General features: G+C 42.6%; 2 protein-coding genes across 7 annotated transcripts in view; one reads left to right on the top strand and one right to left on the bottom strand.

Annotated features, from left to right (window-relative positions):
* ZFYVE28 (zinc finger FYVE-type containing 28) overlaps nt 1-10,856 on the bottom strand; it is a 147,238-nt gene extending 136,382 nt beyond the window's left edge. For all 4 annotated transcript variants that reach the window (XM_048942542.1, XM_048942544.1, XM_048942546.1 and 1 more), the window contains exon 1: nt 10,579-10,856. In XM_048942542.1, the coding sequence (XP_048798499.1) occupies nt 10,579-10,617 (39 nt within the window). In that variant the 5' untranslated portion in view covers nt 10,618-10,856. The remainder of the gene's footprint in view (nt 1-10,578) is intronic.
* Nucleotides 10,857-11,171: 315 nt separating this feature from the next.
* Nucleotides 11,172-15,735, top strand: part of CFAP99 (cilia and flagella associated protein 99) — a 49,205-nt gene continuing 44,641 nt past the window's right edge. The window contains exons 1-2 of one of the 3 annotated variants that reach the window (XM_048942551.1): nt 11,172-11,481; nt 13,386-13,513. In XM_048942551.1, coding sequence (XP_048798508.1) covers nt 13,394-13,513 — 120 coding nt within the window. In that variant the 5' untranslated portion in view covers nt 11,172-11,481; nt 13,386-13,393. Of the gene's footprint in view, nt 11,598-13,385; nt 13,514-15,735 lie in introns of all 3 variants that reach the window. The other 2 variants (XM_048942549.1, XM_048942550.1) reach the window with 2 other exon arrangements.

Genomic DNA, 15,735 nt, shown 5'->3' with positions numbered 1-15,735 from the left:
GTTTGAGTTTAATCATTACTGACAGTGATTTCATCCAGTGCTGCAAAACCTCTACATCTCAGATGCCAGCATTTAAATGGCAGTTCTAATTCCTACCTTATTATACAGTGTTGATCACATATTTTTTTTCCCCTCTCCACAAACCAAACAAGATGTAACATCTTTCAGTAAGGTACCCCATCTCAAAACTGCACTTCCGACTGCTGGATAGCTGCTATTGAACAGGCAGACACTCTTCCCCCATCCCAAATAACCAAAAAGCTTCAGCAGAAGTAAACTTTCTTGCCCAGCAGCTTTGCTGACACATTCCAGAGGGTTTACCACCAGGGGGAGATGGGGAAGATGACACAGAACTGACTGAAGGCACGGGTAGTGAGGCACCAGTCTGAACATGCCTAATTAAAAGCTGAAAATCACCATTACCTATCTCCCATATGTTCCCATTTGTAAGCAGGAGTTGGGCAGTGAATCTTAGCATATGGCAACAGTAAGCTGTGCTCCAGTCTTTGAATAGCAAAGTACATACAATCTGGTCTTCAGTTTCAGCTATAAACTGTGACAGTACTGCACAGTACCTTAAAAGGAAAAATATATAAAGTCGTGGACAGGGAGCAACGATGGATAAGGAATAAAATAATGAAACCCCACATAAAATTTTTCTGGCTGCTGTGACTGTTAACTTATATTTGGGATAACTAAACCTTCAAGCCTCAGATCCCCTTTTGAAAGCTAGAAAAAAGTAATCCTGTTTGGTGTTTCAAGAACACACAGAAGACACACGAGTTGTGGATCAATCACAACGTGTAAGCACTGAGAGAAAGAGAACTAGAATGAGCCAGAATCACGCTGATGGCACTGCATCACTTGGCCTCCCCAGTAACACACAGCTCTGGGCTTCAGCCAAAGCTGTGCTTGGCTTTCTTATGCCACAACCAATGCTCCCAGCAGCAAGGTCATTTAGAGATTCTTCAGGAATATTCATCAAGAAATATTTGCAGTAATTTGACAGGCTTTATTCTTTTGAAAAAGTGTGCATTGATATTTAGCGGGTAAATGTTTTCTCTAATTAAGAAGCTTTTTAAATGCTGATCAAGTCAAGTGAATTCAAACAACCATCTCTCTCTGCTTCAGGTAGGAAACAAACAACTAGACATCAGTTCACCCGTTGTTATTCGCTAACATCATAATAACAAATGATGCACATGTCCTTATATTGATATACACACTATATAAAGAAATTAATAGAACACTGTTACAGAAAAAAGTTATCCTGTTTACACCTAATTTTAAGTTGTGCCTTTTTCAAGATGCATTCATTTTTCAAGAATCATTTGATTTCCAAGTTGCATCCCTGTTCTACATCTGAACATGCCAGTTTGGAAGTAATTTCTTGCTAATCACTTCATTAGAAGAAAAAATTAACCAAATGAACATGACATCAGTGAACACTCATAGTTAAACAAGATGCACTTCTTAACATAAGGCACAGAAATTAATCAGCCTTCTTCCAACATCACATTCCCACTTTAAGTTACATACAAACATTTCAAGATACCTACAAAGCACCGTGGAAGCTCATATATTGAAACAAGCCTCACTAGTTTTTATTCTAAAAAAAAAAAAAAAAAAAAAAAAAAAAAAAAAAAAAAAAGCCTCCAAACATGGCCAAACTCATCATCAGAACAAAACAGAAGCAAATTTTGATTTAAAAAAGGCTAAGTCAACACACAACATCCTAACATACCTCAGCTACCAGCTAGCAAATCAGTGGAGCCTACACAAGAACATAAGGGATCCCACCACACATCCCCACAGGACTTACACACATGGAACCCCACAAGCAGCACATTCCAGTTTGAACACATACCAGTCACCACCAAGGACTGACTACCATTTTCACTTCATCTCTTACGCCTCTAAAACCCAAGGCAAAAGAAATGATGGGTGTAAGATGAGATTTGCTTTACAGCTCTTTATGATTTCTCCTACTTTTACGTCCTTTTAACTCTATCTTATTCTCATAATCCACCTTGTCCCTTGAAATGAATGACATCATTTCAATTGCGTCAAGGTACTTTTATATGGCTGTCAAGTAAATGAGGTACACTCATCCATCTCTATAAAAACACTTTACAAAGGCATTAAATAACGCATTCAGAAGTGCAGGTACTCTATCTTTCTGAATCCTGAAAATTAAATAAAAGCAGGTGGCTCTTGCAGGGAATCTGGCAGGAAGCAGTCTGAAATGTTCTTGTTTGTATGGTAGAAGCACTAAAACTCCAGCAGCTGGAAACAGACAGGAAGTTGAAATATCTACCTACAGGTCCGTGCTTATAGGAGAATCAGGCAATGAGGCACTGATACAAGAGCCTCCCCTCACTCCTAAATAGACTCTTAAGATAACATTCAAAAGCCAAGATCAGATAAACATACAAGAACCCTTTCATGCTCAGCTCTATAACATTGGTATTGAGAAGAAACTTGAGCAATCTGATTATTCATAATATCTGATAAAGTTCAGAATTTCAGGAAAATTTTCCTGCATTAAAAGGCTGACAAAGGAAGGTGAAAATTAGAAGCATGCAATGTAGAACAATGTAGAACACCCTGAACACCTGGTTAGTTTAGCTACAAACACCTGTAATTCTCAGAGATCAAAGTGCTGGCTGATGGCAGGAATTAACACATTCCAGCATAAACATCATGCCAATTTATTTTCACCTATGCCCCATTTGAAAATATAAAGCATGCAATTTGAGAGTGTCTCCTCCTTTTTTTTCCATCCTTGAATTGTATTTCAGACGTTTTTATTTCAAGCACATTCTTACACCACCCCATCTTCATCTCTCTCCCTCTGTGTCCTTTGCCCAGTAGCCCTTCTTTCATTCATTCACCCAGCTAGGAGTACATGGAAGTGACACGATGCTCACAGTTATTCATTCTGAACAGCTATCGAGTGTGAATAAGGTCCTGTGAAAGAAAAAGAAAGATGATCCTGTGGCCTATAAAGACGGAGCAAAGCAGGGGCAGCCTTTACATGACATTCTCAGAGGTCAGTCTCACTTGCAGTGCAACACTATACAGGATTCTACAGTGAGGCTGTGAATATGTTTCCTTCTATAATCCAGTTCCTGTTGATCAGTTCTTCAGGGCATCCTGATCCTAAATGATATCAGAAGCATTAATACTCTAAGGAGGAAAAGATTATTAACATAGAGGAATAGCAATAAGCAGAGCCACCATCAAGAAGATTGGGAACATCAATAGTTTCCAGGCCAAGCCCATGGAGGCAATGCACAATTGTTACTGACTACTGGGGAGACAAGAAGAAAAATCCCATAGCCTGCAGAGGAGAACAGAAATATAAATAGAATGGAGCAAGCCTGATCTACCTCATCAAATACATATAACAAAACAAGAGTTAGACCCTCCAGTTTCAGCAGCAAGGCATGCTGAAACAGGAAGGCTGTACTCTTCTTTGCACAAGCATACAATCTCCCCAAAAGCTCACCTCTTCCGTATCCTAAACCTACAGCTCTATAAAGTGTATCAGAACTTGTGTCACTTACCTGCCTTCCAACAGCAGGCAGCTGAGTGCTTCAGCAAAGGAAAACTGGGCTCTGTTACACAGCAACGCCTGCCTTACATAGGCTGAGTGCTCTGCATTGTTGACTTGGGATAGCTCTGGCTGAGGGGACTTAATAGCTTCAGCCTGCCTGAAGGGCAGCAGTTCACTTCCAGAATGCAAGCATGAGGCCATTAAACAGTTACCCCCAGCTGGCAATTTTAGCTACAAAGTAGTACTTGCATATTTTGTACCTTGAAAATGAAAACAAAGACTCATGAGAACAGGTAAGACTCCAACATAGCAACACCTTCCAGTAAAACAATCAAGTTCGAGAAGCTTGCTTTGTCAGATGCACACTATGAAGGCAGGTCAGTTTTCAGACATGAGCCAAACATATCAACTCAGCCTTCAATTAATTTTTTTAACATGATTATTTTAAAAGCGCTTTACTGAATACATTTTTAAATCAACGTTGTTAGAAAAACTACCAGGACAGGAGACAGAAACCACTAAAATAACTAAATGAAGCATTTCAAGGTGTTTTTACTGCCAGGTTCTTTCAGTTAGCTCAGGAATAAAGAACTCTTCGGGCACTCACAGAGCTTAAAGACTGTGGCTCAATGCAGATTTTTTTTTTTTTTTTTTTTTAAATCATCATTCTTCTAAATAACATAGAACACATTGTGCTCTAAAAATATACATATATATCAAAAAACACTAGAAAGAAAGAGTATTTTTCTTTACATTCTGCTACCACCATGGCAGTGCAGTCAGGGGGATCTCAAGATCCAAGACAAAGAGCAGAAGGGAATCTGCAGGACAAGGAGCACATCAGGTCAATCACACTGATGGACACTTGAAAATACACATCACTAGAATGAGACTCACTTTAAGCACCCATTGCTAGTAGTCATTATGGCAGCCAGAAGTATAAATGGACTGAAAAAATGATTAGATACTAAGGAAAAATGTTCCCAAGCTATTGAATTATAAGGCACAATCTGTAGCTGAGCACGCACCTATGATGCAGACTACCATAAGTGGAAAAGAAATAAAAGCCCAGGGGACATATCACTTTCCATTCATCTCATCTTTTTCCCCAAGGCATCTGTTACAGGACACTGAAAGCCACCAGACACGACACCAGGCTAGATGGACCCTCAATCTGATACACTGTAACTCTGCTCACAGTAATCCATATCAGAAGAGTCATTTTGCAAGGCATATGCATTTCTCTCGCATCAGAGTAATCATAGAACCCACAAGGTTAGAAAAGACCTCTAAGATCACCCAGTCTAACCATCCTACCACCAATATTCCCCCACTAAACCATGTCCCTCAGTACAACATTTAAGTGTTTCTTGAACACCTCCAGGGACAGTGACTCCACCACCTCCCTAGGCAGCTCATTCCAGTACCTGACCAGTCTTTCAGAGAAGAAATTATTCCTAATGCACAACCTGAATCTCCCCTGACATAACTTGAGCCCATTTCCTCCAGCCTTGTCACTACTTACAGGGGTAAAAAGGCTGACTCCCACCTCACCACAGCTTCCCTTCAGGTAGGATACGGAGCAATCAGATCTCCCCTAAGCCTCCTCCAGGCTGAACAATCCCAGCTCCCTCAGTTGCTCCTCACAAGATTTGTGCTCCAGACCCCTCACAGCTTTGTTTCCCTTCTCTGGAAACACTCCAGGGCTTCAATGTTTTTCTTGTAGCAAAGGGCCCAAAACTGAACACAGTATTCCAGGTGTGACCTCACCAGAGCTGAGTACAGAAGGAGCACTTGGCTGCTCCTGCTGGCAACACTGTTTCTGATACAAGCCAGGATGACATTGGCCCTCCCAGCCACCTGGGCACGCTGCTGGCTCACGTACAGCCCAGCACTGACCAACAACCCCAGGTCCATTTCCTCCACACAGCCTTCCAGCCACTCTGCCCCAAGCTTGCAGCATCATCTGCTGTTGCTGTGGGGAAAATATAGGACCCAGCACTTGGACTTGTTGAACTTCATCCCATTGGCCTCAGCCCAGCGATCCATTCTGTCCAGATCCCTGTAGGGCCTTCCTACCCCCAGGCAGATCGACACTTCCTCCCAGCTTGGTGCCATCTGCAAACTTACTGAGGGTACCGTACTCTCCTCTCAATCCCCTCATCCAGGTCATCAATAAAGCTGGATTTAACTCTATTCACCAAGTAATCAAGCACAGACAAACAAATCTCTTAGCTGACAACTGCAGCAGTTTACCTACTTGACTTTTTCAGACATAGGTAAACCAAGGCTAAGAAATAATAAGACTTGAGGTAATTATTTTAAGTTAGCTGCTGAGCTGCAGAACAAACAGCAAAGAATTACTAGTTTCCACACTGGAGTTCAAACCACTAGATGGTGCTTTGAAAATGAAGCAGAACTGTGAAGCTAGAATAACGTATGCTGATTTATAGGTTGCCCTTCTCAGGATTTTTATCAGTATTGCTCATCACTGTAGCTGCAGCCTCTGATCAGACAGTAGTAACAAGAAGAATCAAGCAGGTAATTGAGCAAGATCAAAGAGCTGACTTAAAAAATACTGAGCATCTTCAGAAATCCGGTGCTGCTTCCCCAGATAAGACAGATTCCTGATTCTTCTGTTTTTGGAAGCCATTAGATGTTAATATACACATGGCATTAAGTACCACATTTTTATCACAAACAGCATGGTGCAGAAACTTGGATTACTGTGCAGCACCAAATTTGCACTACAAATAATATTTACTTTCACTCTTTCTTCAAGTTCTCCTAAGACACTTTTCCTCAAGACCAAAGTCACTCAGGTTCTCTCCTGTGAGGAGTAAATATTTCACTTCTAAGATGTAGAAATCACATCTAAAATGAAACACTGCTTCCCAACTATATTACTCTATAAACTGGTCCTTTTCCATTCACTCACTCAAAACTTGTCTCAATAGTTGCTTGGCTACTGCAGCAGTTTCATCTTTTTATGATGGGCAGAAATGGTGAGAAACGAAAACACAGCTTAAAATAATGTTCCCCCTTCCTACATCTCCTTCTACTGAATCAACTTTAAAAGTGTTCTTCACAGTGTGTTAAGCACATCCTTGAGACTAATTTTTACTACATTCTGCTGCTCTGTAGTTCATATTTCTATTCATCTTCTATACACAACTTCATTTTCCCTTCAGAAATCCCTACTAACATCTTTTCCTCCTCCCTTCAAAAAAAAAAAAATCAATTTTGATTATTTTTCATAATATTTATTTCCTATTTCTATTTATAAAGTAACTCTGGGGATGCTCCTAAGCAAGATAACATTCTCACATGGAACTTCTAAAGCTCAGTTCTTACCTGCCCTTAAATAAAAAAAGAACAACAAAACAAATACCACCACCACCACACAAGGTAATGCAGACGCTCCTAGAAGTTATTTGATTAATTATTTTTATTGCCACTGGCTCTCACTTTTCTACGTTAGGCAATTACTCTTTATTCCTTAGGAATGTTCTTATTTGCACAGTGTCTTCTTAGGTCAGTCCTTAGCAGAAGGGGTGCTAAAAAACAGCATCATGCCTCCAGGCTGTTGCCAGAACACCTGACTGGGACAAAGCATGCATAAAACCAGGCACCTGTTATACCAATAAGTATGAATTTTGTGTTAACCAAGAACATAAGGAATTCTGGAACAATAATCACAAGATGCACCTATTACCACATAGTAAAAAAAAAAAAAAAAAAAAAAAAAAAAAAAAAAAAAGAAATCTCAGGAAAAACATATCTCTTGGCTTTTATTCCCACAAAAGAGTAATACAGAAAATGAACATCCATCAGAGGTACTGCAGTCTTATACTAAGCAGATTAGAATATCTTTAAATTGTGGCTGGAAACAAATTTTTTCTTTCCTAGTCAAATATAGAACAGTTCTTTCAAAATATCAATAAATCAGAGCTCCATTCAGCACTGACCCTGGTGAGCAAGTTACCTGTTCTTTGCTCAAGCTATTCTCAAACCTCAAGTAGCAGCATTCATAGGAGTTTTCTGAATACTTTGGTTATCAAAAGCATTTCATAACTGTACAAAAGCAGCCTGTTCCAATCCTTCTGTGGGATGCTGACATCTGCCTGGGAGCAGGCTCTGACCTAGCACCTGTGGAATGTTCCGACAGCAAAAGGCACAGGATAAGGAGTGACAGGAAATGTTTCTATTATATCTGCGCGTGCATTCAAACATTTGCGTTTCAGAGTCACCCTTTTTCTCAGAGCAGCAGCTGTACCAAGGATTTCTGCAGCATCCTGAGGCAGTCACAGCACACAGCTTCTGCATGCTGCAGCCCTGAGCAGCTTCCAGTCACTCCTCTGCACTTTCTCCTGGTTCAGAAGAAAACACTAATTCCTTTCCAAAAACTTACCATGTTGTTTCCTGTTTGAGGACTGCAGAATCACCTCACAGAAAGCAGTAAAAAATTAGATTGCAACCTATGTAGCACAGGAGTTTGAAAACAAAGCCTCATCTCTCTGGTTTGCCTCTATGATCTCAGCTGAGAGCAGCCTCCTGCCAGCTGCATAGCTCACGTTGCTGTTATCTGTTTCACTGTTTACCTCAACCATCAGCATTAGACCTGGTTTATTAAATCTGGGCATCCAGCATACCTGGAGAGCCATAACAGGGCCACACAGCAAGAGCATAAGGATGCAGAAAAGTCACGCTGTTCTCGTGACACATTCCCGGCATTAGTCAGGATTTTGCACTTCCCTACACTAACATTTTCTCTCACATCCTTGCTATGTTCAAACAGATGCAGCAGTTTCAAAGTCAGTGTCTGTCCTGATGCAGGTTCTGCCTCTTGCAGCAACTTGACAATTATACTGATAGCTTTGTAATTACATCCTGTTAAGCAATACCTGCTCTGTTTCATTTTTTTAGCCTCCCCTATGTAAAAATATTATTTGAAACAGTTTACACAAACACCTATGGGGAATAGAACTATCAAGTTCATTTCATATCAAGAACTATCCATTTCCCCGGGATGAGAGCATTTATTGAGGTCTCTGAATGGGCTGCACTGTGAGTGCTCTGTGCTCTGAGCTCAATGCCTTCTGCTCCTTCCCAATCCCATTCCTCCACTGCCTTCGAAGTTCCCTCTGGATGTAACCAAACAACAAACAACCAGCAACATATGCTGCCATGCAGAAGTCTATTACATGATACTAGCATCTGGAAAGCCTCAAGAGAAGCAGTTTCCAACACAAGCAATAGCAATATGTAATTGATAAAACACACCTGGTACCTGCAGTGCCTAACAAGACTGTAACTAAGCAACATCAGTAATGATAGCCCCCACCAGATTGAATATCCCAAAAGTAGCCATCTCAGGATATACAATATTCCAAAGCATTCCAAAAGAAAGCCTGGAACCCATTCACCTTAGCAGGAAGAATCTCAACAATACCTTGACAAAAAAGGACAGTAAGCATTATAACCAGGAAAGTTACAGCCACAGAATCATACAATTACAAAATAGCTGAGGTTGGAAGGGACTTCACTGCCCATCCAGCCCCAACTCCCTGCTATGGGCTGGGGCCCCCAAGCAGCTCAGGCTGCCCAGGGCCCATCCATCCCAGCCCTGACAATCTCTAGGGATGGGGCACCCACACTTCTCTGAGCAGCCTGTGCCAGAGCTTCACCACACTCTTGAGTAAATAATTCGTTCCTAACAACTAACCTAAATCTCCCCTCTGTAAGTTCAAAGCCATTTCCCCTCATTCCACTGGTATCTGCTTGTGTAAAAACTCAGTCCCACTTTGCTTATAAGCTCTCTTCAAGTACTGGAAGTCCCTATATGAGAACTCTATCTTAAACATTACCAAAACATGCTGAGGTTTGAAACATTTCATTATTAAGTTAACTATATTATCTATAAGAATTCAATAGGCATGAGGGAAAAAAAGGCTATTTCTGAAGAACACGCTGTCACACTGACCCATTTTGAACATGTGTTTAAAGGCAGCACAATAAGCTCCAAAAACCAACAAAGACCAATTTGCAAAGTCTCAGTGAGCCACAACTCTGCCTACCTAAAGCAGTTCTCTGGAGCACGAAGGCCCTGCTGCTGCCTGCAGTGCAGTAGCACAAGATGACAGTGCTAGGTGGGGCCAGCAGCACGCAATGGGCTGGGAAGGTCCCCCAGCACAGCTCAGCCCCATGGAAATAAGGGCATGCACTGCCCAGTGCACACACTGGGTACTGAGAGCACAGCATACAGCAAGGTACTGCACAGGGGAAAGTAGGTCTTACCATAAAGAGACAGAACCTCTATTAGAAAGAAGATTTGTGTGAGATTATTTTTCATTATTACTGTGAAATTTGATTCATTTTGATTCAAAAATTGTGACAAAAGCGACACTTGCAATTCCCTGCACAGTTAATTCTGCGCATATTTTCTTGTAGCTCACTAAAAGTTCACTGATATAAAACAAGAAGTCTTTCGAAAACTATTTGCAGTCAGCTGCTGCGTTTCCTTTCCTCCATGGGAGCGGCGTCGGAACACCGCGTCCCCCACGCACGAACCTGCGCTGCCCGCACGCACCGCCGCCACCCGCGCTCCAGTTCTGCAGCCTCATCTCAACTTTTCCCTCTATTTCTCCTCGCCCTGCAGCGCAGCGCTGTCACGCGGGTGAACGAGCCGCGTGCGGGAAAGAGCGACGGGAACGAGCCTCAGCGCTGCCGCCGAACGCTGGAAGAAGGACGGGCGGCAGTGACAGGACAGAATTCAGCCGAGTGCTCCGTGAGGTGAATCACGCCGCCGAGGGGGAACGGAGACGCGGCGGATGCTGAAACGCAGCAGCGCTTCTCGCGGCGCCCCGAGCACGGCGCACGGTGCCGCTCGAGCCGGAGGGGAACCGCTTCGCCACGCGGCGGCCGCGAGACCCCCAAAGCCCACTCACGACCCCGGAGCTGCGCGGGCAGCGCCGAGGCGGCGGCACCCGGACCTCCCGCGGCCGTGCCCCGCTGCTCACCTTGGGTTTGTAGAGCCACTTTCGGAACCTGTTCATCATCCCCGCGGCCGCTGCCCCGCCGCCGCCGCTCGGAGCGCGCCGCCCGCCGGCTGCGGCCACGGGGGCTGCCGGCTGCCCGCCCGCAGAGCGGGCTGCTCGGGAAGCGGGGCGAGCTCTGCCGCTCGCCAGGAGGCTCCGCGGGGCGGAGGGTCTCAGCGCCACCCGAACGAAGGCTGCGCGCCGCCGCTTCAGCGCACGGACCGGCCGCCGGCACAGGCAGCACCAACCGCTCCGCGCCTCAGCGCCCGCCCCCAAAACATTGCGCGGCCGCCCGCCCAACAGCGGCACCCCCTCGCCGCTAGGCGCATGCGCAGGGGCAGGTCCACGCGCTCCCTCAGCACTGCCCACCGGCCCCGCAACCAATCGGAAGGCGGCTGGGTGCGGCCTCCGGAGGGATCGCCCGCCTACCTGGCCCCTTATTTGCGTAACACGAGGCGGGGGCGGGGGACTACATCTCCCAGCATGCCTCACGACGCAGCCGGAGGCGCGATGCGGAGCGCGGCGGCGCAGTGGATGCCGGGATTTGTAGTCTTCTCCCCAGGATCGATGCTGAGCGTGTCGCGTTCAGGTCGCCGAGCCTCTGCTCGTCACAGCTATCCTTATCTGAGTGCGTAGTGATCGTCCGATTAATTTCTAAGCCTCTCATTAGCGCAAGAACCAAGGAGAGGATAATTGCGTTGCTCAGCAACGGCGACAAACAATCGCCGCCATCTTTTCTCCTGCCCGAGTAGTTCTTCGCCAATGCCGGCGCCGCTGAGCCGCACGAAGGAGAGCGAGCGAAGAACTCCAGATCCCGTCAGCCCCCGCGCCCCTCAGCAACCGCGGCGCTGCGGCGGCGGACGGAAAAGCGGTGAGGTGGTGAATGTAAGGTGAGGCGCCTCGGTGAGGCTGGGCTCGCTTTCGCTATGGTGATTTCGGTCAAGCAGCAGTCTCGGTCTTTGTAGGCGAGAGCGAATATAAAGCCTGAAGGAATCTCTCAGGTCAGTCTGTGGTCAGGCTTAGTGTATGCAGTTGCTTTCCAAGTATCCGCAGGCTCTGCTGTAAAGTATGGCCACTTCGGCTTCCTCCTTTAACAGGAGTTCTGTATTAGCTAATGGAAGACAACGTTTTCTTCAGGTCTAATTTCTGTCATACACCAGTTAGCATTTTCTCCTAAGTGTATGGATGCACTCCGTAACTCAATACGTTTAGTTTGGGGTTTTATGTATTATATGCTTTAAAACAGGATGATAATCACAGCAGTTTGTTTAAATACGTTCACAAGGGAAGAGCCCCTCTATGTCCAGAGCACTCGAGAGGGAGGGAAAGGAAGGAATATCAGCATGTACAAAGGATGAGAGCTCAAACTCATTTTCTACTATGCTAGGAGAAAAAGTATTTGTCACTGGGAGAGCTGTTGGAGCCTGAATTATGATTCAGTCTGAATGAGTGCAGAGGTATTTCTCTCCCCCTTATCCAGAATTCCTTGTGAGTGTAAGAACCTTGGCAGGTACAGAGAGTCGTGTAATGTTCTGCAGAGGAAGGGAGAAACGATGATTGTCCCTACGACACAGACACTGTAACACCTCTTCTGTACTTGTCATCATTTGTCCTGATCCAATCTTGTCTTGTTGGTCATTTATTTAATTTGGACATTTTGTCTTCATCACACAAGGTAACCAAATGCCTATATTGCATATAATCACAGACAAACACTTTCTTTTCAGCAGTATTTTAGTAATTAAAATACTGCTTAGGCAATTATGAGTGAGTTTAATAGTGCTGAAAGGAGAGTATAAGAACACAGTATCAGGGAATGTTACAACATCCTTTTACAACAAGAAATGAATTATCTTTACCACAGTGGCAGTGAATCATCTTGATGAAGCTTTCTTTCCCAACAGCAGAATATAAATATATAAAATGCAAGAACAATTTTCAAAAACATATTTTTCCACCACACATAATTACTTCTGTGTTCATTTTTTTTTCTGATTGCTAAGCCAGATTAATGACTTTCAGACCAGATCATTGTTATCATTGGTCTTTAACACAGCAGCACACACATGTGTATAAACTAATGAATTATAGCTCTTATCACTCAAACATTAAAATCCAGGTAGCCAGCTCTGTGAACTCTCACACCTACGAGTAAAACATCATTTGAGAGAGATACAGTCCTTTCACTTCTGAAACAAAACATGAAGCATAGAAAGTAACAAACTGCTGTGCCTTCAGAGACCTTGGCAGTGGCTGAAGCTACCTATGTGTTGTCGTTGCTGCCCAGCCTGCTGACTTCCTTGTGTTTAGCATGCCTCTATTCCCATTCCTTTTTTTTTTTTTTCCTTTTTGAAAAATAGGTTGTTAACAACAATTTCTAACAGAATTTAAGATTAAAAATTCTGTTTTCATTTACATCTCACTGGGAAGATCAGTGTATTGAGTAGGACCAGTATAGCCCACATTCAAAAATTAATGCTTTTCTCAAGATTATATTTAATTACATTGTATCAAGTAACCTGGTGCAGAAACCATTTAAAGTATCAACCTAGTGATCTCTTGAGATATTTGCAAAATAAGAAATACGTAATTATCTCGTGTATTTTATTGATGTTTCTACAGTTTTCTCGTTTCTCCTGCTAGCAATTCTGAATAACTGTGATTTTGAAAGCTTGACCTAAATGTTCTCTTGTACATTACTGCAGTGCATTTTCTCTATGAGCCTATCAACATACATTATGCTACAACTGAAGAGGGCATGAAAAATTAATGATTTACTATATTTATAGGATTCTCCATGGTGAAGATGGTCAGCCATGGAAAACATATCACAATAATAATCCAACAGCTTAACAAATTTAACCCAGAAAATCAGAGCATGGAGGATTTCTGGAATGAATCAGCTAAGATGTTGCAGGTACATTAAGTTTCATCTCATTTTACATCATTTACAACATTTTAGTAAATTATTTTAAATATGAAGTTACCAATTTTCTAACATACTGTTGTAGCTTTCCTAGATTCTTTTTACAGTACCAATGTTTTTCATTCATGATTTTAAGACCAAATTTCTTGTTATCTGGTTATCACCAGAAAAGAGAAAAGTAAAAAAAAAAATACGTGCTTGGGTAGCAGCAAAAGGTGGGGGAAGCAACCACGTCCTAAAATGAATCTGACAGTCACAGGGAAAGTTTCTCTTCCACTTCTCAACTGTTTTATCATTGCCTTTCTCCTTTTCTCCTTCCAAATGAAAGTTCCCATCAGCACCACATATTTATATATACAAAAGCAGTTCAGAAGCTGGTTCACAGGATCAAGTATCCTTGCTTTCAGGACATAAGTGATTGTCCCAACAGTGAGATAGAAGGCAACTGGCAGTAAACTGAGTACCCAATTCTAACGTAATACTGCAAGTAACCAGATCAAGGTCTGCCAACCTGTAGCTGCAGCAGTTCCAATCCTTTACTTACCATGCTCTGTCATCTTTTCACATTTCTTTGTCCTTCGTGACACTCTAACTTCAGCTGATGCAGCCCGTGGGTTGAATCAGCTTTAAAAAGTCATGAAGACATTAGTATTATCAGCCTACTGCTGTCTGTACGTGCTGTGTACTAACAAACTACATTGTCAGAACTCTGATTCTCTACTGCCATGTGGCTCAATTACTCGTTTTCACTTCTGCCAATAAAGTCTAAAGTGCTGCTATTCCATGTAATTAGTTTCTTCTGTGTTCATTCTGCATAAATGACTACAGGGATATAAAACTTGAGAGGTCTGATAGGGAGACCACAGTTAGGGGTGTTGAATCCATTTGCATTTCTTGACTATTTGCTTTCTTAAATAGTTTCCAGTTAGGCACCTATTTTCTGCCTCTTGCACTGTACTGGCATAACTCTTTATGCATTCATGTGTTGAATTACATCAGGGAACTGATCCAGTTTCAAAATATTCATTTTTCACTGAGACTGGGTAAATTCAGCTGAATTCACTGCTGCCAAAATAAATACTTGTAAAAATTAATATTCAGAGCATCGCTCTTCTCAGCCCAGGAAAGGTGGCATAAAGACAAAAGAAGCAGTAACTCCATTAGAAAATCATGAATGTTAGGATTCTTGTTAAACTCTTTCAAATGGAGAAGAAAACAGAGCATAGCTGATGTCATAGATAAGGCAAAAATCTTTCTCTGGGATAGTTTAAAACATTCTATTTCACTTCACTTGCTACATAATATTTTTGCTGGGAATTTATCCACCAAAATAAGATCTGTTTTTATACAGAATTCAGCTTTAGGAAATGTTTCACTTCCAAATTGGTGATTATAATTTCTCCTGGAAAATTCATTTTACTTCTTTCAAATTCTATGAAAATTTTGTAGCAGGTTTGTGGTCCCCAAAATATTACTTTGTTTTTGTACACATGATCTCCAGGCTTGGCCACTTACCAATTAGTTGGTATTAATGACTTCAGCAGAAACTTCTTCTGGTTAGGATCCTGATTCAGGCCGTCACTTTAAACCACACTCGAGTTGAGCCTTTATGTCTCATGGTAGGAGCAGTACAATTTGCAAACCTAACATTGCTAATTACTGCCCAGACAAAAATCAACAGGGTCAGATTCAAAAGTACAAATCCTTATGGTGGCAAGACACAGCTCTTCACTCAGTTAAGTGGGTACCCAGTGAATCAGACTTGACTTCTCAACGAGTTACTATTTTCTATTCTATTAGAGTTTTCTGTTTGGTTAAATAGTTTTCCATCTCCTGGGAGAATAATCAGATTCCATCCATTATCAACTGTGTTTCGTTAATATTATGTATCTTTAAATATTGTATTTGTATGTTTCTAATCTTCGTGTCCTTCGAATGTGGTACCTGATATATCTTGTCTAGTTCTTTGATAACCTGTTGATAACAGAAAATACTTGTTAACTTGTTGTCCAGCTGTTTGATGTTGTTCCTAGTGAAACCAACACGTTTGAGCTAGGTTATTTCTTTCACAATAAAAAGGCAGCATGCACAAGTCACTCCAGAATATGTTTTGAGATTCAGCACCTTCCCCAGGCTCTCTACAAGCCTGTGGGAGCCACTATGGACACCAGTATTGAAAAGTGCCAGGTCCTCAAATTACTTCTGACAGCCAC

The sequence above is a fragment of the Lagopus muta genome, chromosome 4, assembly GCF_023343835.1.
Source record: "Lagopus muta isolate bLagMut1 chromosome 4, bLagMut1 primary, whole genome shotgun sequence".
Lineage (NCBI taxonomy): Eukaryota > Metazoa > Chordata > Aves > Galliformes > Phasianidae > Lagopus > Lagopus muta.
Note: the sequence above shows the minus strand (reverse complement) of the source record. Positions and strands in the feature narration are given on the sequence as shown.